The following is a 27,316-nucleotide window of genomic DNA, read 5'->3' on the forward strand; positions in this document are numbered from 1 at the left end:
AGTTATCAAAAGATGGAGGTAGAAGGGAAAGGGAATGGAAAAAAATAAGCTATATTATGTACATTCACTGGCTGCACATAGGAATGCAAGCAATCAGGTGCTGAAAATATCTTAATAAAATATTAAAATAGCAATAAATAAAACTTTGATTATTTTGTTTTTGTTACTAAGTTTCTCATACATTCTGAATATTAATGAGGGCTTAGGATTTGCTTAAATTTCTTCCCATTCTGTAACTTGCGTTTCACACTGTTGATTGTTTCCTTTTCCTATGCAGAAACTTGTTGGTTTCCTATACTTCCATTGATATATTTTTACTTTTTTTGGTACCCTTGATAACTTAGCCAAAAAATGTTGCCCTTACTGCTGTCTTGAATCATTTCCCATTTTATTCTGGTAGTTTGATAGTTTTTGGTCTTGTATTTATATCACTGTCTCATTTTGAGTTGATTGTTCTAGAGTGAACGAGAAGTAGGGGTTTGGACTACTTGTTAGAATGACCTTCTCTCCCAAATTGACGGGACTTGGTGCCTGGTCAAAACTTAATTAGCCTGCTCAGTGGAGACTCTGTTATACCCCAGAATGTTCCCTTTATTTGTTGTATGTTCTTATGCTATTATTTTGATTACTGTAGTTTAAAATTCAAGTCCTAAAGTGAAATAATGTGCTTCAATACTGATTTTTTTCCCATGGATAATTTTTACTATTTTAGATCTTTACATTTCCATCCAAGATTTAGACACCACTAATCAGTTTCTTCAAAGAAATTTCACTGGCATTTTGTGTTGTGTTGAGCTTATAGAAAAAGTAATAAGGAGGAAAGATGAAACCATCTGGACTGTAGTTTGTTATGTAAAACTGCTTTCAATTATAAATTCAATTTTTGTAATAGTTATGGGTCTATTTTTGATTTTAATTTTCTGGTTTTCATGGTCACAAATTTGGTTGGTTGTATTTTGCATGGAATTTGTCCATTTTGCTTTAGTTTCTGGGTTTGCTCACATAAAGTTGTTCATAATGCTTTCTTACCCATAATTTTATTATTTTTAGAGTCTGCAATGATGGATACTTATTAAACACTTGTCATGTGCTTCTCACTGTATTACCTGCTTTGTATGGAAGATTCCATTTGATTTCATCTACTTCTGAGTTGGTTACATCAGAAATTCTTACCTACTCAATGGCTATCTAAGTATTAGCTACTAGTTGCTAACCACTCATTTAACAGGGGACTGTGCTTAATTTTGACCCCAGAGTCCCAAATCATGAAGTAGTTTAGGGGATTTAAGATTCACAGCTTGCTTGAAGAAAGATGTGCAGTTTGGGCATTGTGGTGCCCCCTGGTATTGTAGGAAATGCTGGTGTATGTCCTCATAGTCTTGTGTAGCATGAGATGCCCTTCATGGAATACTTCCTAAGAAACCTTGCTTGAAGTCATATGATAATAAATTCTTTGCCCTTTACTAATGGTTTCTTCATGTGCTCTATTTTATGCATGGTACATTTTCTGTGGTGTTTATATGCTATAAATATAAATGCACCTATGAAAGTGAAAGTTTGCATGGCTAGAATGGTTGTTGAATGGATAAGGTAAAATGTTTACTGTCTTGTATTAAATGAGCTTTATATATACTGAAAAAGTATGATTATAATATTTTTATTTTTAAGCCTGATTTCTTCTGTATGATAGAAATTCCAATATTTTTTTCATCAGACTAAAATGGTCCTTAGAATGTGTAGAAAGGCTACATCCAGAGACTCTTACAAAAAATATATGTTCTCTTTAATTTCCCCTGGAAAATATTTCATTAATAAAATGATGATGGTAATTACTTTAATAATATTTATTAATTGAAACAGCAATATTTTAAATTGACAATGTATAGCTTTGGACTTTCTTCTTTTGTTTAGACAATGTTGAGATTCAAGCCTGCATATTGTAACACCAGTCCCCAAGCATTTTAAAAGATGAAACCTTACATGCCAGCTGATTTTAGTACCTGGAGGAGGGAAGAGAGGCTGGAACCTTCTGGCGGGGCAACATCTCTTTCCACCTCAGTGCATTGTACATCTTTTCTCACCCTCAGAGGCTACTTTAGTTTTGCTGTTATGGTCTAAGTATTTCACAGAAAAGATTTCACCTCTACAATATACAGTTTCTTAACCTGATCCCAATCCTTGCTTGAATTTCAAATTTCCTGTTTCCAGCCCCAGACCTACCAATACATCCTTAGAGAGCCCAGCTGAAGTCCTGTACCTCCAGTAAACCCTTCCCTGACCACCTCAGTCCTCCCAGCTCCCCCGTCATCTGAGCTTCTACAGTGCCAATTGTGCATACCCACAAAAGGAGTGTACAGACCTATATTACCTACTTTCTCATTGTATGTACTTAGACCTACAGATTTGCTGAGAAAACTCTTTCTTTTACATTTAGAAAGGGATTACTTTTCTCATGCAAACTATTTTTTTTTTCCTTTAGCATTTCACAAAACAAGAGAAGGGCAGGCCAAATAGCTCAGCAGATTAAAGCACCTGCAAGCAGGCTCAGGAGCCAGGGATCCAATCTCTGGGCCTGCCATGCCAGCCCAGACCCTGGGGTGTGCTGAGATGGCAATTGAGATTGGGCATGGTGACATGTGTCTGTAATCCCAGCTCTTGGGAGGCTGTAACCAGGCAGATCACGATGAGTCTCATCTAGCAGTGAGATCCTGAACACCCTTTAGTCCCTTCCCTAAAATACAAAAAGAAAAAGAAAGAAAGAAAGAAAGAAAGAAAGAAAGAAAGAAAGAAAGAAAGAAAGAAAGAGAAAGAGAGAGAGAGAGAAAAGAAAAGAAAAAAGAAAAGAAAAGAAAAAACAGAAAAAGGAAAATAAGAAAGGGAGAAAAGTGAAGGAAGGAGGAAAGGACAGAAAGAGGCAAGAAGGAAGGAAAAAGACTCTTGACTGAATATATGGAAATAATTTCTTATCCCCTGCCCTACTGATATTTAGGGGAAAATTTGATAGACAATGAATTATGAGACCAACTAATCAGAAGAATCTCTCCTTTCCAAAGTATCTTGTCAATTTTATAGAGTGCTCGTTTTCAGACAGTTCCAGTAAGGGCCTATATGGAGGTGTCTTTGGACTACATCTTTGAGAATTATCCAGCCTAAAGAAGAAAACAAAATGCTATTGTCTCATAGACTGTGCAGATTTCAGCAGTCTTATCCCAGGGCACAGAGATGTACATGTGTGACTCGCTATCAAGTGAAAAGAGAGCACATCACCAAGAATGAAAGGGAAGCCTTGACGTGTAACAAGAGCAGCCATGGACACCCTTCCGATGGCATCACCCTGCGAGCAAACAGAGCAGATATTAGAGAAAACAAAAACATGGCTCCTTCTAAGAAATAATATGATTTAGTGAATGAGAACTCTTCATTATTTTTGTGGCTTTGAAATAAAAATAGTCACTTTAGTTATCCTGGATTTTCCAAAGGGTAAAATGTAACACTGATCATCATTATTATCATTGTTATCACAGTACTTCTTTATCTCCTTTTCAAATAACCATCTGTGACTACACAAGGAACAGTGAGAATTTGTGTGATACCACACGTTTTGCTTTGGACACCTTGAAACAAAATTACATGAGAAATATTTGTATACCAAGCCTGCTGACTGTGTGATGGTTCAAAATGTCTCCTTTGAATAGTCCATCTATTCATATTTATAGATAAACTCTTTAAATTTATAGTCAAAATGTGTTGGCAAAAGGACTTATCTGGGAGAGTCTGAAGCATACAGTAATCTGAAAATACAGAAAAGTCCTCATATTTAATCCTAGCAGTGTATTTTACTGTTATATCGTAAACTAATTTTTTTCTTGTTGTAAAACATTATGTAGTCATGGAACCCTGATTTTTTATATGCATAGAGTATTGTACCATTTTTTACCTGAATTTCCATATCTACACAATGGGAATAATGCAGATGTCATTCATAATACTGTCATGAGGATATAAAGATGTGTGGATAACTGAGGAGTGCTAGTGTTTCAAAAATGATATTGCTATTGGGTTATAATTTTGTTTTATCATGTGAAGAACAATAGCTTAGAAGTTTTGAAAAGTTTCAAAGAGTTTTACCACATGTAACTCCAGGACACCGTATCCCCCCGTCAGTGGTTCTTAGTGTTGTGGAATAACAAGGAGGGGCTGTTGTCTGTTATAGATGCTAAACCCTGCCTGGAGTCTGCCAACCATTTCAAGTTATTTCTGATAACTCTACTTTAAAACTATGGACCACTTTTATGTAAAAATGTATTTGAATGTTTAAGGCCTAAAATAAAAACAAATTATTTTTCTTCTGTTTCGGGATCATAAAGCTAACAATACATTTATACTACACGTATTTAAGGATGTATATTATTTTTGTTTGCACCAACCAGCTACATGAGTCACTTTATAAAACTCTCCATTCTTATTTTTAAAGAAAATTTGTATGTGGTAGCATCTTTCATGTAAATTAAAACTACTTGGAAATCACAATAATGTACGTATTTCAAAGATCCTTTTTCTTCTAGCTGTGTCTTTCCTCTGTGTAAACATGTCAGCACATTGTATTTTTTCTAAATCTGAATGTCCTTTCTGGCCCTATTGAAGAATATGCTTACTGTACTGTTTCATTAAACTGTTGTGTTATCAGGTAATTGTTTAAACATAATGCCATAGCACTATCAAAAGGAAAGGTGAACTAATGGCATTTGCAAATGTCAGGGATTATCTTAACACTTTTATTATAGTTTATAAAAAGTGGGTTCAGGGCATTTCTTGGCAATTATTTCTACAGAAATTGGTTGTTTAAATAAATTGCTAATTATCTGAAGATGACAGTATTGGAAATGCTACTAATGAATTGTTTAATAAGTAAAGCTTGTGGTGGCCACCTACAGGTTGAAAATGGAAAGAACATATAGATTGTGTGGAGCAAATGTTACGTCTTTCCTTCTAGTCATGTATTTAAAAGATATTTAGCTCTTCATTTTAAGAGTTGGACAATGTAGTGAGTTTCTAAGTTCTTTATAGATTATGTTTTTGTTCTAAATTCAATTTCACTCTGCTTCTATAATTGTCTTTGTCCTATCATTCTTGAACATAATTATCATTGGCTATAGCTAGTATGGTTTTATAATTTATCATCCCAACTGAAAGCTTTTTGAGTGAACAAGATTGCTATTTATAATTGTATCCTGTAATTACAAATAAGTACAGGTATAACAAGTTGGGATTCTCATGGGTAAACTGGGCCATATGGTCACTCTAGTTAGAGCAATTACTACCTGCTCTACCTCTCATTTAACTCCTATCTAATAATTAATATAATGATACTTTCCTGGGTTTATCACTTTGACAAGATATCTTTATTATTTATTAAAAAAAAGACTCATCTTCTTGAAACTTCATTTATATTCAGACATTTAAAATAGGGAAAGAGTGTAGCATCGCTGCCGAGAGCACGATACTCGGAGGCTGAGGGGGCCTGGGTTCAGATGTTGGATCCACACTTTCCCATCGAGTGATCTTCAGGGCACACTGTTTATCCCACTGAGTCTGGGTATGTGCATTCATGAAATAAAGATGGAACACCTCTGTTGTAGTGATGTTATAAGAATGTAAGTAAAAGCACATAGGAAAGTAATGATTACTGAACACTCAAGCAGAGTTAGTATAAATGCTTACATCCTCAATATAAAAATTTCATTTTAACTCTCCTTGCTTTTGCTCTACATTATCTTTGTTCATCTTTATTCTCTCTTGGGAATCTATAAAACATGTAAAATTGCTCTTTAAACTGCCGTGACAAAGTTTACTGAATCCTCAGTGTTTTAAAGGGAAAAGATCTAATATACCACCCGCTACAAAAGCTTTGCTGCTTCTTTCTGCTTACTAAGGGGTCCTGTGGATTCAAAGGATAGGGAAGTCCCTGTGTAGCTCAGTTCATTGCTAAATTTACAAAAAATAATTATGCAAATGAGAGTAATGAACCACTACTCTATGTCTGATTAAAAAAGAGCATGAAATGAAGCATTTCTTCCTGGTTACACTTCAAACTTTCAAAGACAGCTACTGTCAGGATTCCATTAAGTAAGCCCCTATTCAGGTGTGTGTGTGTGTGTGTGTGTGTGTGTGTGTGTGTGTGTAACAGAGAGAGAGAGAGAGATCATCTTATTCACTGTTTTCTTTTTGTTATTCTTTTGTTGAAAATAATGTGTGAAGAACTGAATAGTTTTTGTTTTTGCTTTTCTGGACCTAAAGAGGAATGATTGTACATTCCACATGTAAAAATTTAACAGCGCAAATTCTAATGAAATCTATTGGTAGTAAATGAATTTTAGGAAGATTATACCTGTAGTTATTTTCATTGCCTTCTAAGTTAAAAATGACTTATCTGCAAAGAAAAAGAAAGAAGAAACAATGTGAAGTACAGCTCATCAAGCTTGAAAGTTCCTTTCAAACTCCTCACTGTTGGCCTCCTCCAGGTTCCCGGAGATGACGACTTTCAAGAATTTAAAGCTCAACATTCTTCACATTTTCATGTACATGCACTAAATATAACCATATTTTTTTTGCCCATGATGAGATCATACCATGTATATAATTGTATTCCTTGTGTTTAATTCTTAATGTTATGTGTTAAAGACTTTTGGATGTGAGTGTCGAATATCTCCTAGTGTTCTCAGTCTTCTTTGTTTAGTAACTTTGTATCTGTGTACTTCATGTACTCTGGTAGACTCCATAGAACTGAATATCTAGATGGAAATGCATACGTATTTATATATAGTAGATTGCATTTTAAATATAATAAAGATTTATTAATTGAAATGTTCACATTTACAAAATTCTAAGAAATGAGTAGATGAAATAAATATGGATTATAAAAAATCCCCATTCTATCCCTTAAGTATTGTATTTTTATGCTCATATGTGAATGTTTATTTTCTCTGGTTTTAGTAGTAACATTAACATATACGCTATGAGCTAGGCACTGTGCTGACTGCTTTCAATGAATTGTATCACTTAAGACCCTACTTTGCTCTGAATTACTGACATAAACATCCCTGCTTCACAGATGGGAGAGACTTAGATTTCAAGAGGTTAAGGATCTTGCTCAGCCACAATCACATAAAGAAATCAAGCTAAGACTTAAATGTAATCGTTGGACTTATGCACATACTCTTAGCATTAGACAATATGGTTTACTTAGGTAAAGACAATGCAAAGGCAGCTCTCTTTGCAATTGCTATACTGTCATTTACCAATAATTACTGCAACATAGGACTCTCATGTCAGAGACTTGCTTTTTAATCTCAGTTTATCCCTTTTAAACTGTGTGACACTGGTGAGTTATTGCTTCAGCGTGAGATTCCCGTTATTCATATAAAAATAGAAGTGACAGCATCTTTCTGTAGAGCGGTAAGGGTTAAGGTACACAGTGTCTGAGAAGCCTTGGCCTCAGTTTCAGCCCTATGGAAATCATTCTAGGAACTAGTGAGCTTGCTCTTCCCACTAACTGCAGTTGACCCTTTGAGAAAGGAAAAGGATCCCGACACTGGTGAAGACTGTTAATTCTGTTGCTTTCAAATAAAATGCCTGGCACAGGCTAGCCTCAGAGTTCTTGAATATGAATTGACTGGGCATATTGAATATGTTATGAAGCAGATAAACAAAGCTCTAAAGATTTGAAGACTTAGAAAAAGGGATTAAAATACAACTTAAATTTGAACATTTTGATCATAAAATTTTCAGATTTTGTGAAGAAAACATTTTAGTTTAGTTATTTTAATAAGAACGTAAAACAATTGTTTTTGTTTTCTCCATTTTTGTCCTTTAGATTTCACAGCTCTTCATAGATCCTTTTAATACTTCAGATTCTGGTTGAATTATGCTAATGTTCTCAGAGGACCATGTGTAAAGATGCATATTTAAGTAGCTGTGCCTCACATATTTATCAGTATATTAGCTTCATTAACATTTTAAACTTGTTTTAGTAAGGCATAAATTTGTTGGTGCTTGATTTATATGTGTTTAAAAAAATCAATCTTTTGACTCCTCAATCCTTGAATTTTTTGATTTAATAATTTTTGTATGGATAATGTTAAAATTATTAACAATTAGACAGAGTTCAATTCTAATGAATTTGTTACCCACTAAATTCATTATATTTTAATTAAATAAGCAAATTAGAACTACATTTTCTTTTTTGTATACACAGTGAGTGAGCACAAGTAAGTATATATTATAACCCAATTTCTGTTTTATTACCAGCTAGACCTATTATCAGGGAGTTTATTGTGGACTTACTTCTTACAATTAATTGTGTAACAGTAGCTGTCCTTGGAGTCAAATGATTGGGAAAAAAGCAAACAGAATTAAACTCAATTATTCAAATTCTGGTTATCCAAAATTAACATATGTTCCACACTTATCTTGCCATTAAAAATTCATTTTCCTCCAAAGATATACTCATTTAAAGTAACATCACTCTTTCCTTTTTCACCAATAAACTTCACTTCTAATGTTGCCGTTTAAAACCCTGTATATTGGTTTCATACATGGATCTTCTGACTCTCAAAACATGTTTAAATATGTCTGCTTTTAAGATTTTTACCTTTTGAATCACAGCATACTTATTAAATTTATGGCATTGTTAAATTAAAGCTGTTAGGTAAGGAGGAAAAGAAAGGAATTGCATGGTTCTCTCGAGATGGTACAGGACATAAAATTCTATTGTCCTAGGCATTATGCTTCTGTCTCCAATTTAAAAATTTGTTTCATTGTATCACTAAACAGAATAGGAGGCAAAAGCAAAGTTAACTAAATGCTTTTACTAAAATCAGTTGTCACTGAGGTTGGTACAAATTGTAATAACACATTCCTGTATGATTTTTCATATGTGCCTTTGAAATACATTAACCATATAATCCCCATAATAACTATGACATTGTTATAAGTTAGCTCTAAGTCTTTCCTTTTTTAAGAAATCATGATATTAAAACAAATTGCACTTTTTCTAGTGAAACACTTGTACACAGTGATTAATTGGACTCAAATAATTTACCTTGAAACAACCTATTAAGATCATGAGAGCTGGTATTTTTAGTATTCATCCTCGGTACATAGTAAGGGCACAGACTGAATAGTTAGGAAAATAAAGATTTAGGTGCTCAATAAATATTTTTGAACATACAGACAGACATATGAGGATAAGTGAACATTAAAACCCTAATTTCATAATATTACATTCATACATGCATATCAATTCATATTATATAGTTAACTTACCACTTATAATATTATATTTAAAATGATATTTAAAAAACAGTAGTGTAGGGCTGGCCAAATAGTTCAGCAGATTAAAGTGCCTGCCAGCAGGCACAAGGGCCAGGGGTTGGATCCCCAGGCCTGCCGAGCTGACCCTGCCCTAGGGGCATGCTGAGATGGCAACTGAGACTAGGTGTGGTGGTGCATGCCTGTGATCCCAGCTCTTGGGAGGCTGTAAACAGGTGGATCACTATGAGTCCAATCTAGTAGTAAGACCCTGAACACTCTGTAGACCCTTCCCTAATTTTTTTTTAAAAAAGCAGTGTAGTTTTAAGGAAAAATGATTTCATCAAAATCAGATTGATTCGCAATGCCAAATCTCTGACTTACTAACATGTTTTGCTAAAGCACAAAGGAATCCAAAAGAGTAAAATGTGGTTTATTAAAGATCTGTGACTTCAGCACACTGATTTGAGTTTTAAGTTTTCACTACCTAAAGGGCCCAGGTTCATTGTAGACTAAAAGTTCTGGCCCATCACCTGCTCAGCAAGAGCCACATTATTTTCAGTCAGAGCTCGTGGCAGCAGTGAGGTTGCAACTCAGAGCTCCAGTTCATAGTTGGAAACTGCAATTTTTTTTCCAAAGGTGGGGCTTAAAGTGGCTTCAGTTTAATTGGAGGATTCCTCACAGTTGAAGCAGAACAGTTTGATGTAAGTGAATTTCTTAACAGGTACATCTGTCCCCCTTCCTATGTAGATGACAGTTCAAACTGCATAGTACCTGTTAGTTCATTTAACCTTATAGAATTTCAGTTTCATGATTTAAAACTTTCCTTAAAGTAGGAGCCTAAATTTATACTTCTTAAACATCTCAAACTGGCTTGCTTCTAGTCTTGCTGTGATTCTGGAAGTCTTTCTGCAATCCAGCTGGCGTGTGTGCAAGTCTACATTTCACTGTCATGTGCATTTCCTTGAAACTAAGAGTTTCATATTGAACTTATTATTTCTTCATTTCCGAATTCTTTTTTTTTTTTTAATGTATTGAATACAGTCTACAGGGTCTCACTACAAACTGGACTCATAGTGATCCTTTTGGTTTCAGCCTCCCAAGCACTGAGATTACAGGCGTGCGCCACCACGCCCAGTCACAGTCCACATCTCAGCGTGCCCTAGGGGCAGGGCCAGCATGGCAAGCCAGGGATCAAACACTAGTCCTTGTATATGCCTAAGCAGGTACTTTAATCCACTGAGCTATCTGATGGGCCCTCATTTCTGGATTCTTAAATCTAAAAAGAAATTTCTATATTATAATTTTTAAAGTTATTTTTCTGTACCTTCAATTTCCTTCAAAAGACTATTGTTGGTGAATGCAAGTCATTTATAATGTCTATTTCACCCTAAAAATGCAGAGGTAGGTAGGTTATGTGTTATATTAAGTAAGTTGAATTAGTTTGAGAATTCATTCAAGAATCAAATGAAATTTGTAGTGGACATTAAAGCTTACTTGAAAAATTTAGTATTGCCCAGCAACAGAAGGATGCATGTCTTTATTCATGGGTCACATTTTCTCAGAGACCATAATTACCTTTAATTTTTTAAAAGATTCTTTTATTAGTTTGAAAGGCTTTTATGTTCATTAGGTAGATTAGAAAAGTTTCAGAAAAGGAAGAAAAACATGAAACAGAAAATGTCGTATTGACCTAATTGAGCATCTTTAAATGCCAGTGAAGATTCGCTGATGTTTTTTACACCTATGTAATAATGTTGCCCTTTAAATATAACTGGTTAAATGTTCAGCGCTGTGTCCTGGGATTTTGCCATTTGATGTCCATTAATATCAATTGGAATATGCGGCCAAATCCCTGTATACCACTTTGAAATTTTACCCCTTAGTGTTAATGATAGTCTTCTAACAGTGCAGTTAGAAATAAATTATTTATCTGCTTAGTTCAAATTTTCTTTAGTCTCTTGGGTCAACTAAATAAGGAGGTTCCAGTATTTCTTTATTACTTCAAAGCAACATGTACATAAAGAACCCATTCGCTTAGTGTGCATTGAACATGTCAGCTGTACTGTGCAGAGATAGGTATGTATCTATCTGAACGTTTGTTTTAGAGTTCCATAAAAATGTTTTTCTTTACATTTTTTCTCATTTAGATTTATTTTAATGTGGCTGTAGATATATGTATATGATGTATATATGTATTCTCAACATAAATTCTCCTGTCTGCCTTTTTAAGCTTCAAACATGAAAACTATAAAGAAATCATTGGGGAATAGTTTTATATGAAAATAAAGGCATGATGCTCAGTTTCTCATTTGTTCTAACTTAATACCTTGTATTATAAAGTGTCAGCATTGAATATTTTTGAGTAAGAAATCTTACTAAAGGGCTTTTTTCTTAATGTGAGAGCCACAAGCAGACATGTCCACAAATATTTGTGTTGCGTTCAGAAGCATCAATTTATACATGCTTTTTGCTCTTTCTGAAATGGATATGAACAAGATTAAAAAGAATATCACTGTTTTTTTTAAATGTATCTTTTTAGAGAATCCGTCGATTCCCAGCAGAATGGAGAGGAAATGCAAAGCTTTTCTATACGGCAGCTTCCCCGGTGCACACAGCCTCTCTCCTTATCAGTATACATCTCCAAAGTAGTATATTTGTTAAAATTGAGGAGCTTCAATTAATAAATTAGCACCCAAAGTCCGTGTTTGTCAGATTTCACTCTTGGTGTTGTACCTCCTGTGAATTGAGACAGGTGTGCAACAGTGTGCATCGGCTTTTGTGGTATCACATGGTAGCTTCACTGTCCCCAAAACCCCTTTTCTACCTGCTCATTCACTCTTCCCTAAACCACTGGCCTTTCTACTCTGCCCATAGTTTGCCTTTTCTAGAAGAGTGTACTGTATTTGGGGTAGGGCAGGCTGCAGCCCTTTCAAGTTGAAAGCTACCAATTTCAGGGCACATACACTCTAATTGCCCTGTGTGCTTTCTAGAAATGAGAGTTTGAATATGTACGTGTTAATAATGCTGATTGTGCTTGTGGAAATGATGGTGAAATGCTGCATGGGGCTGAACTAGATGCATATTGTGTTTTACGCTGGGCCTGACTTACGATAATGTCAAATTATTGTACAAGTAGAGCTGATTTTAATGTAAAACATGCCTTTAAGGAAGTGTTGAATTTTGAATAAACAACAGTAAAATCAAGTTATATTACTCTGCTATAACAGCATGAATTTACTCCTGGATATTAACACTTCAGAGTCTCTGAGTCTAAAGGACTTTTAGTATGTAGTATGTTCCTGTTTAAAAATACCAGTGTTCTGCCCACTCATGTGGCTTTCTAGACATAAGGGAATAATATGTTGGTAATTTCTAGCCAATAAAATATATAGAGGAGAGAAGGAGAAGGAGAGGGAATGAGAGAAAGAAAAGAGACAGGGAGAGAAAGGCTATTTGACTCTAGTAAGTTCTCTTTAACTTCGTTAAACTTTTTTTTTCTTGAATTTCGTATAGGGTTTCACTACACAGCTTGTACTTGGAGTTATTCTTTGATTTTCGTCTCCCCAACACTGGCAGGCACATGCCACCACCATGCCAGATTTCAGTGACTGGTTTGGCACTCCCACGGTGGAGCCAGCCATCATGTGGTGCTGGGGCTCAAACACAGGTCCCTGAGGCTGGGGAGATAGTTCAGTAGAATAAGCATTTGCCTGGCAAGCACAGGGTCCCTAGTTCAACCCCTGGTACTGAAAAAAAAAAAGGCATGGTCCCTTCCCAGTCAGATGTTTAGACCACTGAGCTATCTCACTGGCACCTGGATAAACTTTTCTAATACATGAAATATTACATTATTTCAAATTATAGAAAATACATGTACAAAGCAATATGGAATCTGTAAATTCATCACCTTGCTTATTTTTACATTATCTATATTTACAATGGTTGCTTTATATTTTACAGAAATACAACAGAGTTGTATGTCTATTTATGTACTGTATGTGATTGGTTTCCCTTTCAAAACCTTCTGTTTCTTGCTCTTTTTAAAAACAGATGCTTAAATGTTCCATATGATTTTTACACATTATTGTATATCAAAGTATAATTTGCATGTATTTTATGCAAGAGTTCTAGGGTTGCTATAACCAATGCATAACTTCTTAGCATTCAATAATAGCATCAAAGTTATTAAAGTAAATAGACATTATTGACAAAATATCAGACTTTAAAACATAACTTTTATACATGATATCCATATATGCTAGTAGAGATAAGGGAAGTTGAAATTCCTCCAAGACAGTATTGTCACTACATAATGGTAAATATAAGGCAGCGTATTCAGTATTCAATCTGCTAAAAAGTGATTATCTTTGCTTTCTGTAGGAACAGCAATCAGACCTATTGCTTTGAGAGCTGTAACCTCCATTGCCCGAGCCTTGCCCGAATTTCCCATTTTGGCCACTGGCGGCATTGACTCAGCTGAGAGTGGACTTCAATTTCTCCATGGTGGAGCTTCAGTCCTGCAGGTAGTACTTGTTGTAACTGACTTTTCAATACTATATATCTGACAGATACAAATATTATATGACAAAAATATGTTACAGTATTTTACAGAAGGAAAAATGCAAAGTTGAACTGGCAGAATACATTGTTTCTCTTGTGAGTTGAGAACAACCCCGAATTTCATTTGATGTCCTGTTGGATAGAAAAGCCTATGAGCACCCTTTGTTTTTAAATATCTTCATTCACTTCTCTGTCTCTGAAATAAATGACAGCAGGTATTGCTACTAGGTACTATTACTGATTGGGTGCTGGTTCTTTCCTCAGTTTGGACTGCAAACAGGAATAGGCAAAATGTTGCTCTTTTAATGTTGACAGTCTTAAGTTTTGAATGTCAGGGCTATGGGCTTGCTTGTCAAGATACCTTAAGGGTGGGTGCACGTTGTTATACACCTGTCGCCTCTTGGGGGCAGAAACTATTGACAGGTCTCAGGAACATTTCCAATGATGGCTGTTTCAAGGATACTTTCCATTGTCACCCTGCTTTTCTTTGGTTGCTGGCTACCATCATTGTAGCACCTGGCTGCTAGCTTTTCTTTTCTCTATGACAGCAGTGTTTGTTATCACCAGCTTTCAGCGTACCAATTCAACCTGCTCAATTGAAGATAGAAGTTATGGACAGGCAAAATGTACCATCCAAAGGAAGACCTGTTGGACTTGTACTGCAGCATATGGAGGAGCAGTGTATACACTGATGCTTAAGATTATAGGGGTTAATTACAAGGGAAAATGATAGGCTCATGTGCACCACTCTTATTTTCCATTTAGTTATGAGTAGGCAAGGCTATCCATGGACCTGACTGAAGATAGCTGCAGAAAGGCAAGTCACCCAGGCAGGAGTAGGATGAAGTCATTGGTATGCACCTGCCATCCACCTGTGCAGTGGCTCCCAGGGAATTCATAAGGCCAGACACAAAGCACTAGGGCAGCCACAGCCGTGAAAGATGAAAGACAGAGAAATTAAAAATGCAAAAGTGACTTTTGGGGAGCTCTGGGCCCTGATTCTGTCAGTGCCAAATGCATCCTGTACTACTTGAAAAAACAAACAAACAAACATGAAAAATCCTAAGTAAAAAATAAAATAGCCATTGAAAAATAAAAGAATGAGCTCAGAATATGACCAGTGCTGTAAGGGACCAGAGGAGTTACCAAATATGATTCTGAACTTCCTGGCAGAGAGAGAAAACATTATTGGCTTCTTATCTTTAGAATATAAAAATATATTCGTTGCTCCCTGTCTTGTGGTACAGAGCTGAATGCAACTGTTTCATTGCTTTTGCAAAGGGATTCTTGAGATGTGCTAATTCTACCCTTGATTGTACCAAATGGAGGGTCACATGACACATTCTTGCCCCTCCTGACCAGGGGATGTTGGTGGAGGCTTGCCTCCATCCTTTTCCAGTCATAAGTGGAATCCTGCCCACAGGCAACCAGTATTCCATCAGAGCAGCATCCTTCCCTCCCTGCCAGAGTAATGTCAAGGAAAGACAGCTTAAAAGATAATTTTAGGCCCAGTGAGATAGCTCAGCAATCTAAAGTGCCTGCTTAGGCAAGCTTAGACAAAGGCACAGGGACTGCAGTGGATCCCTGGCACCACATGCCACACCAACCCCACCCCCAGGGTGGGCTGAGATGTTCACATACACAAAGAAAGAAATAAATAAATAAAAGATAAGTTTAAATAAGATCAAGAGTCTGATAACATGCCAAATGCCAAAACTTCAATCAAAAACCATCTTTATACAGGAAGATCTCCAGTTTAAATTCAGTCATAATTACCAAAATGACTACAAAATTATAATAATCTGACAAAGACTTGAAAGGGGCCATGATAACATTGCATTTATAACTAATTGCACACATGCTTGAAAGTGTTTTTGTTTAAAAAAATTCACCAAAAAATAGAAAATTTAAATAAAGATAAAGGGGAAATTTCAGGACTACAAATAGTCAGAAACTGAAATGCAAAACTCAGTTGTTATGATAAACAGCAGATTGGAAAGAAAAGAAGAAAGAATCAGTGAACTAGAAAATAGAACAATAGAAATTAGCCAATTGGAACACCAGGAAAAAGAGTAAAGAGAGCCTTGGGGAACTTGGAGACTACAGGAAAAATGTAACATTCAAATTAACTGAGCCTCAGAGGACTTGTGAAAGAAAGTGACGATGAAAAGGAAATAGTGGCTGCAAAGTCTCATCTTTTTTAAAAAAGACAAAAAGCCATAGATTCCAGAAAGCAAGGGAGCCTCAAAGAGGGTAGACCCAAAGAAATCCTCATCAAAATACATGTAGAGTCAAACTGCTGCAAACTGGAAGCAAAGGAAATCTTGAAAGCAGCAACAAAGCAGTGATGGTTTATGTAAGGGACAAACAATTCTATCAACAATGGAAATATCCTCAGCAACTTTTTAGTCCAGAAGGAAGAGGAAATATATATTTTAAGTGCTGAAATAATAATAATAATAATAATAATAATAATAATAATAATAATAATAAAGGTGTCAGTGAAGAATCCTATTTCTTCAGGCATGAAGGAAACCTAAGACCTTCTCAACTGAGGAAAAATGAAAAGAATGTATTGCCAAGAGGCTTTCACTAAAAGAATGACTGATGAAAGTTCTTTGAGAGAAAATGATGAAAGAATTCACCTTGTGCTATCAGAAAGGAAAAAGCTGTAGGGACCAATTTCTTGGAAAGAAATCCAGTGCTAACAAATACCGGGCTTGATGTGACAAAGTAATGTATGGGTTAGAAAGATGGAAGTGGGTTATGAATGGATTTTGGAGTGGCCTCCCTCTCCTGACAGATTTGGGGTCATCAGCAAGTTTCACATGGGAACAAAGCTTCTCAACTACCCATTGGGAGCTGGGGGAAGCTGTAGCTATATGCTTCATTTCTTCAACTTACCCAAGAGTAAAAATGCTTTATACTGCTTTCTGTTAATGTAAGCTGACACTTGAAGGGTGACAAGAGTATATACAAAGTCACATGGCTTATGCTTGAGCAGAACTCAGCTCTCTAATTTTATAGCCACAAACTCACTATTCACACTGCCTGCCTCACTCTAGGACTTGTAATACAGGAATATTAATAATAGTTTTCCATGCCTACAAAAAGCTTGCATGTTCACACTTACTCTTTGTTCTTTTCACATGAAAAAAGAGTAAATGTGAGAACAGAAGACTACATCAGCTAACTTCATGTATCCTGAGTGCAAATATGTACTTGGTATCGACTACAGTATGCAAATATGATGTAGAGTACTGTATATCTTTATTGAAAAGACACAGTGAAATAGTTACTCACATTTCAATTTCTGCTTGGGTTCCTCTTAAGAACCAGAGGCTTAGCTGAATTTATGCTACAAATGTGAAGTCTGTTGTGTTTTATTCATGACTAGCTCTTGGTATGGACAAAGCGAGCCGGAAGGACAATTCTGAAGAGATGACTGTCACTCTGTATTTTTAGGGCCCTGTGATCTCTCCCTCAGGAGAATCTAAATTCGTGTCCAGTCTCTTCTCCCTCCAGATCTGGCTCCTTGTGTTTTCCTCCTCTGAACTTTTGACGAGGACATGGCTGTCGTGCTCCTCCAGCCTCCACGTGCAGCGCTGGTTCAGCTCCAGCTTCTGCATGCGCTGCTCTCTAGCTTAGTATCTGTTGGCTCAGATTTCTAGGAGAGGAGATCTGCTTGGCTCAGTTCCACTTTTTGCTGATCCCCAATGTCAGATGTGTATCAGAAACATATAGAATACTTTTTGAATGAATTATTAAACAAATGTGCCTAAGATTTTGATTTTGTTGTTGTTCTTTTTCCTAACAAAATCTTTGCAAAAGAGAAAGGGTTCACATGGTAGAAAATATCATTGACCCATCAGCTGGCATTGGGAGTGGCACAGGGACTTTTTGATCTTGTAGAGTATTGGCTTCCAAAGGTTTTGTTAAAAATGTTAAGTTCCCTATATAGGTGTTACTGATTGAAATTATAGCTTGTTTATCAATCCTACCATCAGTTTGAACTAGACTTTTATTCAGCCAGAAAATATTTATCATAAGCAAAAATCTGTATTATGATGTAATTTGGATGCTCATGAGATGTAAACACTTGAATTTATAATTTTGGTCTGGCATTTTAGTGGAGTGGACCATGAATAATCTCTCTCTCTCTCTCTCTCTCTCTCTCTCTCTCTCTCTCTCTCTCTCTCTTTCTTCCATTGTAACTGAATTTCACCCTGTTCCACTCCCTAATCCTGGGTTAATATAACCTTTCATTTTCTATACTTCTAGGCTGTTGCACATTATTAGAGAAATCCAAGTAATTCTGCCAGTTGGATTTACTCCAAAACACAATGTTTAATGTCAACTAGGCTTTGGGTAACAGTCAGAATCCATTTCTTTCTTTCTTTTTTTTTTAACAGAATCCCTTTTGTTCATTAAAAAAAAGAAAAAACAAAAATCCTTCCACCCAGGCATGATGCTGTGTGCCTGTAATCCCAGAACTCAAGTGGCTGAGGCAGGAGGATCTCTAATCTGAGGCCATCTTGGGCTATATAGTGAGTTCAAGCTCAGCATGACCTTCATAGTATTACCTAGTTTCAAAGGAAGAAAGGAAGGAAGGAAGGAAGGAAGGAAGGAAGGAAGGAAGGAAGAAAGAAAGAAAGAAAGAAAGAAAGAAAGAAAGAAAGAAAGAAAGAAAGGAAAGAAAAGAAAGTAGAAGAAAAATTAAAAAAGAACTTTCATTACATTCTCTAGCAATTAGTTCAGATTTTCATCCGCTGCAAAGACCTGAGCTTCTGCATCACTTCCCTCCCATTTGCCTGATGCTCTGTTTGCTGTCTCTTTACTGCAAAACTCACTGCCTTTCCCACCACCTTCTCTGGTCTGGTTACATCTCTCCATTTTTTTTCTTTTTTTTTTAAATGTATGTATTTGTTACACAGTCTCACTACACAGCTCAGACTCCTAGTGATCATCCTGTTTTCTGCCTCCTCAGCACTGGGATTACAGGCATGCACCACCACACCTAGACTCGGTGGCCTGCACAGTTTACCCAGTTTCTAGGGCTGGCACAGCATGAGGTACTGAGAATCAAACCTGGGTCCTTATGCTTGCCAAGCAGGCACTTAGACTGCTGAGCTATCTCCCCAGCCCCTTTATTCGTCTTTATTCCTCTCATTTCCCTTCCCTCCTCCTCACCCATCACCCTTGTTCTCTTGGACCACTTCATTTTTGGAAGAATACTTGTCCATTTCTACAGTTCCTTTATCATTTTGTTTTTACTTCTCCTCACTCAAATGAAATAATGTATGGTATTTAAATGTGTCTGCACTTGATTTCACTCAACATTGTATTTTCCAGGTATACCCATTTTCCCACAAATGTCTCTCAAACTGTCACTCTTTATAGATGAGTAGTATGCAATTGTGTATAGATTGTGTACAATTTCCTTATCCAGTCATCTGTTGATAGGTATTACAGGCTGTATCCAGGATTTACTTATTGTCAGTTGTGCTGTTATAAACATCAGTGCTCATGTATCACTGTAGTATGGTGACTTCAGCTCTTTGGGGATGACACCTAGCAGAAGGGTGGCTGGATCATAAGGAACTTCTAACTGCATTTCTGTGAGAAGTCTCCATACTGTTCTCCATAATGGTCATGCTAGTTCACATTCCCACCAACAGCGTGGGAGGGCCCTCTTTCGGCACAGCACTCCAGCATTTGTTATGTTTGATTTCCTAAAGACTCCTTCTTTCTAAAGTAAGTTGGACTCTTAGCATTGTTTGATTTACATTTCTCTAATAGCCAAAGATGTTGAGTAATTTTTGCCATATATTTGTTGACCATTTGTATTTCTTCCTCTGTGGAATGTCTGCTCATTTCTGTAGCCTATTTCATGAGAGGGTCTTTAATCCTAGGTGGCTTCCTTTCTGTTCTTCAAGTCCTTGTATATTCTAGATATTAGTCTTCTGTCTGCAGAGTAAATGTCAAAATATTTTTCCCATTTTATAGGCTGTCTCTTCACTCTACTGATTAATTCTTTTGCTTTGCAGAAGCTTTAGTCTGATATAATCTTATTTCTTGATTCTTGCTTCTATTACGTATGTGATTGAGATTCTGTTTAGAAAACTCTTTCCTATGTGATATCTTCAACTTGTTTAACCTATTTTATCTACCAGAATGGTTAATGTTTCTGTTTTAGTGTTTAATTTAGTATATGGTAAGAGATAAGAGTCCAGTTTCATTCCTCTACAAAAAGATAACCAGTTTTCCCAATACCATTTGTTCAATAGGCTATCTTTCCTCCAATATATGCTTTGGTATCCTCTATTAAAGATCAAATATTTGCATAAGTCTAGGGCAGTTTGATGTATCCTCAGTTTGGTTCCACTGATCCATGTGTCTGCTTTTGTTCCAGTGTCATGCCAGTTGTATCTCTTTTGCTTTATACTGTAGTTTGATCAGGTGCAGCTATGCTGTCTGCTGTGCCCTTAGTACCCAGAATTACTTTTGCTATTCTGTGTCTCTTTTGGCTCACAGGAATTTTAGCATGTTTTTCTAAACATGTAAAGTATACTATTGGTCTCCTGATTAGAACTGCATTGAGTCTGGTAATAGTTTTGTAAGTATCGCCATTATAACAATATTGGTTCTGCCTATCCAGGAGTAAAGTACTTCTTTTCATGTGGATGTGCTCTTCAGTCTCTTTCTTCAGAGCACTGTACTTCTTTATGGAAGAAAACTTTCACTTCTTAAAAGTTTCACCTTCACTTCCATGGGTAGGTTAATTCCTAGATATTCCATTTTTTTCTTCAAGTGACTATGAATGGTATTGTTTTCAAAATTTCCTTTTTATCTCATTCATTGTTAAACACAAATGCTAATGATTCTTTTTCTGTTGATGGTGTATCTTGGTACTTTTCTGAAGTACTATATTGTAAGGTTATTTTCTGGTGTTCTTTGGGTCTTCTGTGTGGAGTGTCATGTCATCTGCAAATAATGATAATTTGAGTTCACGTATATATCCCTCTTATTTCTTTTTCTTACCTAATTGCTCTGGCTAATGACTGAAGCTCTAGGTTGAATAGAGAAGGTGATAGTAGACATCCTTGACTTGTTCCTGATTTTAAGGCAAATGTTTTAACTTTTTCTATTTAGTATTTTGCTGGCTCTTGGTTTGTCATAAACAACCTTTATTTTATTCAAGTATGGTCCTTCTATACCTGTTTTCTTCAAAGCTTATTTTTTTTAGTCATGAAGAGGTGTTTAATCTTACTTGAAGCCTTTTTCTTTGTGGCTATTAAAACAATCATGCGGTTTTTTATCTTGCTTCTATTTGAGTGATATATTAAATTCATTGACTTATGTACATGGAACCATCCTTGCATCTCTGGGATAAAACTTACTTGATTGTGATGTATCATCTTTTTTTTTTCTTATTTTGCAAGAGGGTGTACAGGGTGTACAGGGTCTCGCTGCATGGATCAGACTCATAGTGATCCTCCTGTTTACAGCCTCCCATGTGCTGGGATTGCAGGGGCGTGCCACCACGCCCCATCTCAGTCACTGTCTCAGTGGGCCTCCTGGGGCAGGGCTGGCACAGCAGGCCTGGAGATTAAACTCTGGGCCCCTGCATCTGCCTAAACAGGCATTTTGATCCACTGAGCTATTTGGCTGGCCCTGTATGATCTTTGGTGATGTGCTGCATTGTATCCTTATTGAGGATGTTTGTTCATGAAAGAAATTGGGCTGCAGTTGTCTTTCTTAAATTGGATCTTCATCCAGTTCTAAGATCAGGGTGATTCTACTGATTCCTCAGTTTGGCTTCCATAAATGAATATGGGAGCACGCTATCCATTTTCAATTTTATTGCAAAACTTAAGGAATATTGATGATATAGCATCCTTAGAGGTTTGGTAGAATTCAGCAGTGAATCCATAAGGTCCTGGGATTTTCTCCTTATTACTTAGTTAATTTCATTGCTACTACTGGGTTTTTCAGTATATTTATGTCTTTTTCGGTTAGTTTTCACAGTTTATATGAGTCTAGGAATCTGTCCATTTCTTCAAAATTTGCTATTTTTTAAGTATATTTTTTCAAATACTGGTTTTACTTTTCTTCACTTCTTATTACATTGATGTGAAACTTTTCTCTCTTTTTCTTGCTAAGTACTCATCTATCTTATTTAGTCTTTTGAAGAAATAACACTTCCATTTGTTGATTTTTAAAAAGTTTTGTAAATCTCCATTCCATTGACTTCTGCTCTCATCTTTATAACTTTCCTCCTTAGTTTAAGTTTTGGGCTGCTTTGTAGTTGTTTCTCCAGTATCGTAAGATTTCTCATAAAATTATTTATTTGGGTTTCCTTAAAGTAAGTACTGATTATGATGGATCTTCCTCTTAGAATTTCTTTCATACTGTCCATGAGACTTCATTCAGTCATACAATCATTGCCATTAGCTTCCAGAATCAATTTCTATTTTGATTTCTTTTGTGACCAATACATTGTTTAGAAGTTATTGTTAATTTTCCAGGAGCTTTTGCCTTTTCCAAAATTTCTTCTATCTTTGATTTGTACTTTCATTGCACAGTGGTCATTTAGTATGCATGGAATAATTTCTTTTATATTTCAATCAGATTTTGTAGATTAGAATGTGACTTGTTTTAGTATCAAAAGTATCAAAGGCTGCTGAAAATCTGTATACTGTTTTGTAGAAAGGTGGAATATTCGGTATGCAAAGAAAAAAATATATATAAATTAGATCTATATGCCCAAGGCTGTATTTCATCTCTGAAACTTCATTATTGGTTTTTTGTTTAGTTGATCTGGTTGTTTGTGGGGTGTTGAAAACCCCTACTATGATTGGTCTTTTAATTTCAGTAGTTTTTGTTTTATGAAGATAGGTGCATATTCATTGCATATATGTTTCTCAATGTTATCTCCTCTTGTTTGATTGTTCCTTTAATTAGTATGTAGTGACCTTCTTTGTCTCTGCTAATTAGTTTTAACTTGAAATTTACCATGTCTGATATTCAAATTGCTACCTAAGCTTGCTTCCACGATGCATGAAATGTTGTCTGTATCCTTTAACTGTTAGACCATGAATATCTTTTTTAGCATTACAAATAACATAAAATAAACTTAAGACCTAAATATAAGACCTATGACCATAATATTCTTAGAAGGAAATATAAGGAAAAAATCTCCTAGACCATTGGCCTGGAAAGTATTTTTTATATAGAATCCTGAAAGCACAGATTAAAAAAAAAAAGTGATAAACAATCAAGATCATATCAAACTAAGAACCTTCTGTACAGCAAAGGAAATAAAAAACAAGTGAAAATTTGCCTATGAATTGAGAGAAAATATTTGCAAACCATGTATGTTTTAAGGTGTTAATATCTAGAATATACAAGGAGCTCATGTAACTCTATTATCAAAAGAGATAAATGCATAAAGAGAAGCAAAAAAGAAACACAAATAATATTAAAAATGACCAAACACACTAAACAGACATTTTCCTAGAAGACATACAAATGACCAAAAGTGTTGTTCAACGTGACTAATTATCAGGAAAATGAAAATCAAAACTACAATACTGTTTGGCCTCATAGCTGCTAGAATATCTCTTATCAAAATGACAAAAGGTAACAAATGTTTGAAGAATATATAAAGAGGAGAGTTGTTGGTGTGGTCATTATAGAAAATGATATGAATACTCTTCAAAAAATTAATAGCAAACTATGGTAAGACTCCACAATCCCTCTTCTGAGTAAATATCCAAAGAAAATGAGATTAACGCCCTGTAGATGTATCAGCTTTTCTGTGTTCAGTGAAGCACTGTTCACAGTAGTCAAAATATGGAAACAACTAATGTCAATTAATTAATAAAAAGGATGTTTTACCAACATGGATGGACTTAGGTGACATTATAGTAAGTGAATTAAGGCAGACATCAAAAATTTTTATGGTTTTTTTGTTATATGTGGAACCTAAAAAGTAAAAGATCAAGTGCATAGAAACAGAACAAAACAGTGATTAGGTGGCAAGGGGAGGAGGGACACGGGAAGGTACAATTCAAAGAGCAAAAACTTGCAGGCATATAAGATGAGTGAGCCTAGAGATTTAAAGTATGATATGAAAACTAAAGTTGGTAATATTGGATACTATAAATTTTCCATGGGTAGGTTGTAGAGTCTCTTCCCACCAAGTAATAATGATTGAATAATAACAACTATGTGGCATATATTGATGGACTTAGGAAACATTTTAATATATGCATATATGAAAACATTATCTTTTGCATCTTATATCACAAGCAGGAGAAAGCACTCCAATCAATGCTGACTATGAAACCTAAGGAATTAGCTCGACAGTAACTTGGATGTTCCAGAGCATTTTCCTAGCACAGCATTAGTGAAAAAAAAAAAAAAATCCACTACAGTGGAAACAATGCTGTATTTTGTCCTAAAAATAATATTCAAAGCTTATTATGGATTTGTGCTCCTAATTAGCTGCTCAAAACTTTGTCAGTTAATTCACTGACTTCTAACTTATTTATATGAACTTATGCGTCTTTGAAATCTATAGTTCTTCATCTTATTTGATAGCTTTTCATTTCTTATATGTAAATTAGAGATATAAACAAGGAGATAAAATTTATCAGTAACTTTAAGGTTTTTATTTTTATTTTTTATTTTTTTATTTTTTTGCTGGGGGGATCTAAGCGCTCATGCTCAGACTTTATTTCCTGTGTACTGAAAATCATTGCAAACAAAGTCCTACTGGAAGTCCTAGAAAAAGAGGAGCGGTACAATTAAAACAGAGCCATAGAAAGCATTATGCTGTGTATGTAGCAATCTTGAAAACAGCAAGGAAACCAGAAAGAAAAATTGCAAAGAATTTGGACATTATTCTTTAAGCTGTGAGAAAACACAATATGTACAATCAACCTGAAAGATTTCTTATATTGACATAAAGAATTTTTTTTCTTTTTTAAAAAAATTTTTTTTAATTTATTTTTTGGGGGTCTAATCTTTTATTTTTTATTTTTTTTTATTATTCTAAATGGCAGTAGTACAATTTTTTGCCATAATTTTATTGATAAACAAATAGCAATGAGACTGTTTCAAATCAAATCGGTAGGACAGTTTCAATAATTAACACACTGCATACATTCTTCTTAGTGGTTAATTGCTGTACAAGATGCGGATTCGACATCCTATTTACAAACACTATTAGAACAAATCATTCTATACATTAACATAATGTAACTATATATCTATCCTAACCACCCTGAATACACAGATACAAAATGGACATTCATCTGTATACCCTTTTTTTGTTAAGTTCCGTTATTTGAATGTTATAGGTGTGTAAACTCAGCAAAATATTCTAAAAGAGTCCAGTATCCCATAATAGTATTGGGTCTTCCGCTTCACTGGTGATGTCAGAAATTGTTGACCTGAGTCCCCTACAGCTCAACATAACAGCATGGCTTTATTTCTTATATTTCGTTTTTATACTTTCCTTCTGGATGGTTAAGACCAAGGTAAAGCAGGACCTATGCAACAAGGGTTGTAGCTTTTGGGTCTGATAAGGTCAGTGAAATTCCCTCAGGATTTATCCTGAGATCTTGTATCTCAGATTGTAGAACTTTTGTCAGTGTCAGCCATGTGGATGAGTCATGGCCATTGCTTGGCCAATGTGTTCTCTGTGAAAGCCTGAGAGAATGTTTTCTCTCCATGTGACTCTCCCCAGGCACACTCTACGTCATCGATCAACTTTTTTAAATTTATAGATACTTACTTGTTAAATTATTTTTCAAACTCTTCTTAAATGCTTGAGATCTTAAAATCTTTCTAGTTAATTAATTAATTTTTTAAAAAATATTTATTTGGTACAAAATCTCACTACACAGATCGGACTTGTAGTGATCTTTCTGTTTTCAGCCTCCCCAGACCCTGGGATTACAGGTGTGCACCACCATGCCCTGTCTCTGTGGCAGCTCAGCACAACTGGGGGTAGGGCCAGTGCAGCATGTGGTGCCAGAGATCAAACCCCAAACCCTGATCCCTGCACTAGCCTAAGAAGATGCTTTGTCTTTTGCACTATCTCGCTGGCCCCTGAGAATCTTTTTTAAAACAAATTAATTTATTCTTTATTTTTATTTTTTGGTGGGACTGGGGATTGAACTCAGGCCCTTGTGCTTGCCAGGGAAGTGCTTATTCTACTGAGCCATCTCCCCAGCCCTATTCTATATTTTTTGAGACCTTAAAAATTTCAAGGGCTACTCTGAAATAAAGTAGTTGCTTCAAATTGTCCATTACTTATTCATGAGGAGGAAAGTAAGCAGTTATTGCCTTTAAAACAGATTGAAGGGGGAGTCTTAATAAATGAATAGTGATTATTATTAAGTTTTGGGTTTAGTTGTTATTGCAGATCTCACCTTCCCAATTAGTACCATATACCTCTCCTCTGATTTCAGTGTGGTCCTACAATTTCTACTACAAATTCTATTCAAGAATTTGTATTATATCCTTAACAGTTTCCTTTAGTGGTAGACTTCATAGTAAAATGTTACCTCCTTCTCTTACCCACAGATAAAATATATAAATCCCATATATTACTTTTTATTCACTGACTATGGATTTATGTAATTTAATTTAATGATTTTGCCATTACGCTTCAATCTCTTAAGGACTTTGATTCAGGATGTCAGAAATTATAGGAAGCCATCAGTTCATGTAAGTACAACTATCATCAGTGCCTTCATTGAGATAGTGTGGGTAATTTTTAACATTATTTTTTATATGATTTTGTCACTGAAGTTAATAGAAAATTCTGAAATACAACAGAAAGAGAGAGCTTAGCGGGAATTTGCTGTGGAAAATCATGGTAGTCCTTCACTGGACTCAGATAACCAAATCAATTTTAACAATAATCAAAGCCACTCTGATGGAGCTAGTTCAAGCTAAATGGATTCTTCTAATGTGATTGGGAAGTGTATTATTTTATTAAAACTAGAGAACAAAGAATAATTGGAACAGCATGATGACACTGTTTGCTCAGGAATGCTGATGTGTTAACTATCTCTTAGTCATGATGTACATGCAGTCTTCAATTTTCTAACTGTATTGATAGTTGACTTTAGGGAATAAAAATGTTACTGTATTCTAATTTTCATTGGGGAGGTGGAAAATATTTATTCTAATTTTCATTAGGCAAGTGGGGAATATTTCTTGTTCAGTTTTTCCACCACCATTCACTTGAAAGGCAGATTATGCTATATGAATACTTGTTACTATTTGCAGTAGATTTTATTAGTGATATTGGTACTGTACTATGTCACATTAATTAAAATAGACATTTTTGTGCAAGCAGGTGCAGAGGTCAAGGGTTCAATCCCCAGGCCTGCCGTGCCGGTCCTGCCCCCAGGGCACGCTGAGA

At 35.5% G+C, this 27,316-nt stretch overlaps 1 protein-coding gene across 2 annotated transcripts in view; it reads left to right on the top strand.

The window, feature by feature from the left end:
* The window catches only part of Dpyd (dihydropyrimidine dehydrogenase), a 978,184-nt gene that overhangs the window by 784,962 nt on the left and 165,906 nt on the right, over positions 1-27,316 (top strand). For both annotated transcript variants that reach the window (XM_023720254.1, XM_023720255.1), the window contains exon 19: positions 13,693-13,835. In XM_023720254.1, the coding sequence (XP_023576022.1) occupies positions 13,693-13,835 (143 nt within the window). The remainder of the gene's footprint in view (positions 1-13,692; positions 13,836-27,316) is intronic.

This window comes from Octodon degus, unplaced genomic scaffold, assembly GCF_000260255.1.
Source record: "Octodon degus isolate 3935 unplaced genomic scaffold, OctDeg1.0 scaffold00074, whole genome shotgun sequence".
Taxonomy (NCBI): Eukaryota; Metazoa; Chordata; class Mammalia; order Rodentia; family Octodontidae; genus Octodon; species Octodon degus.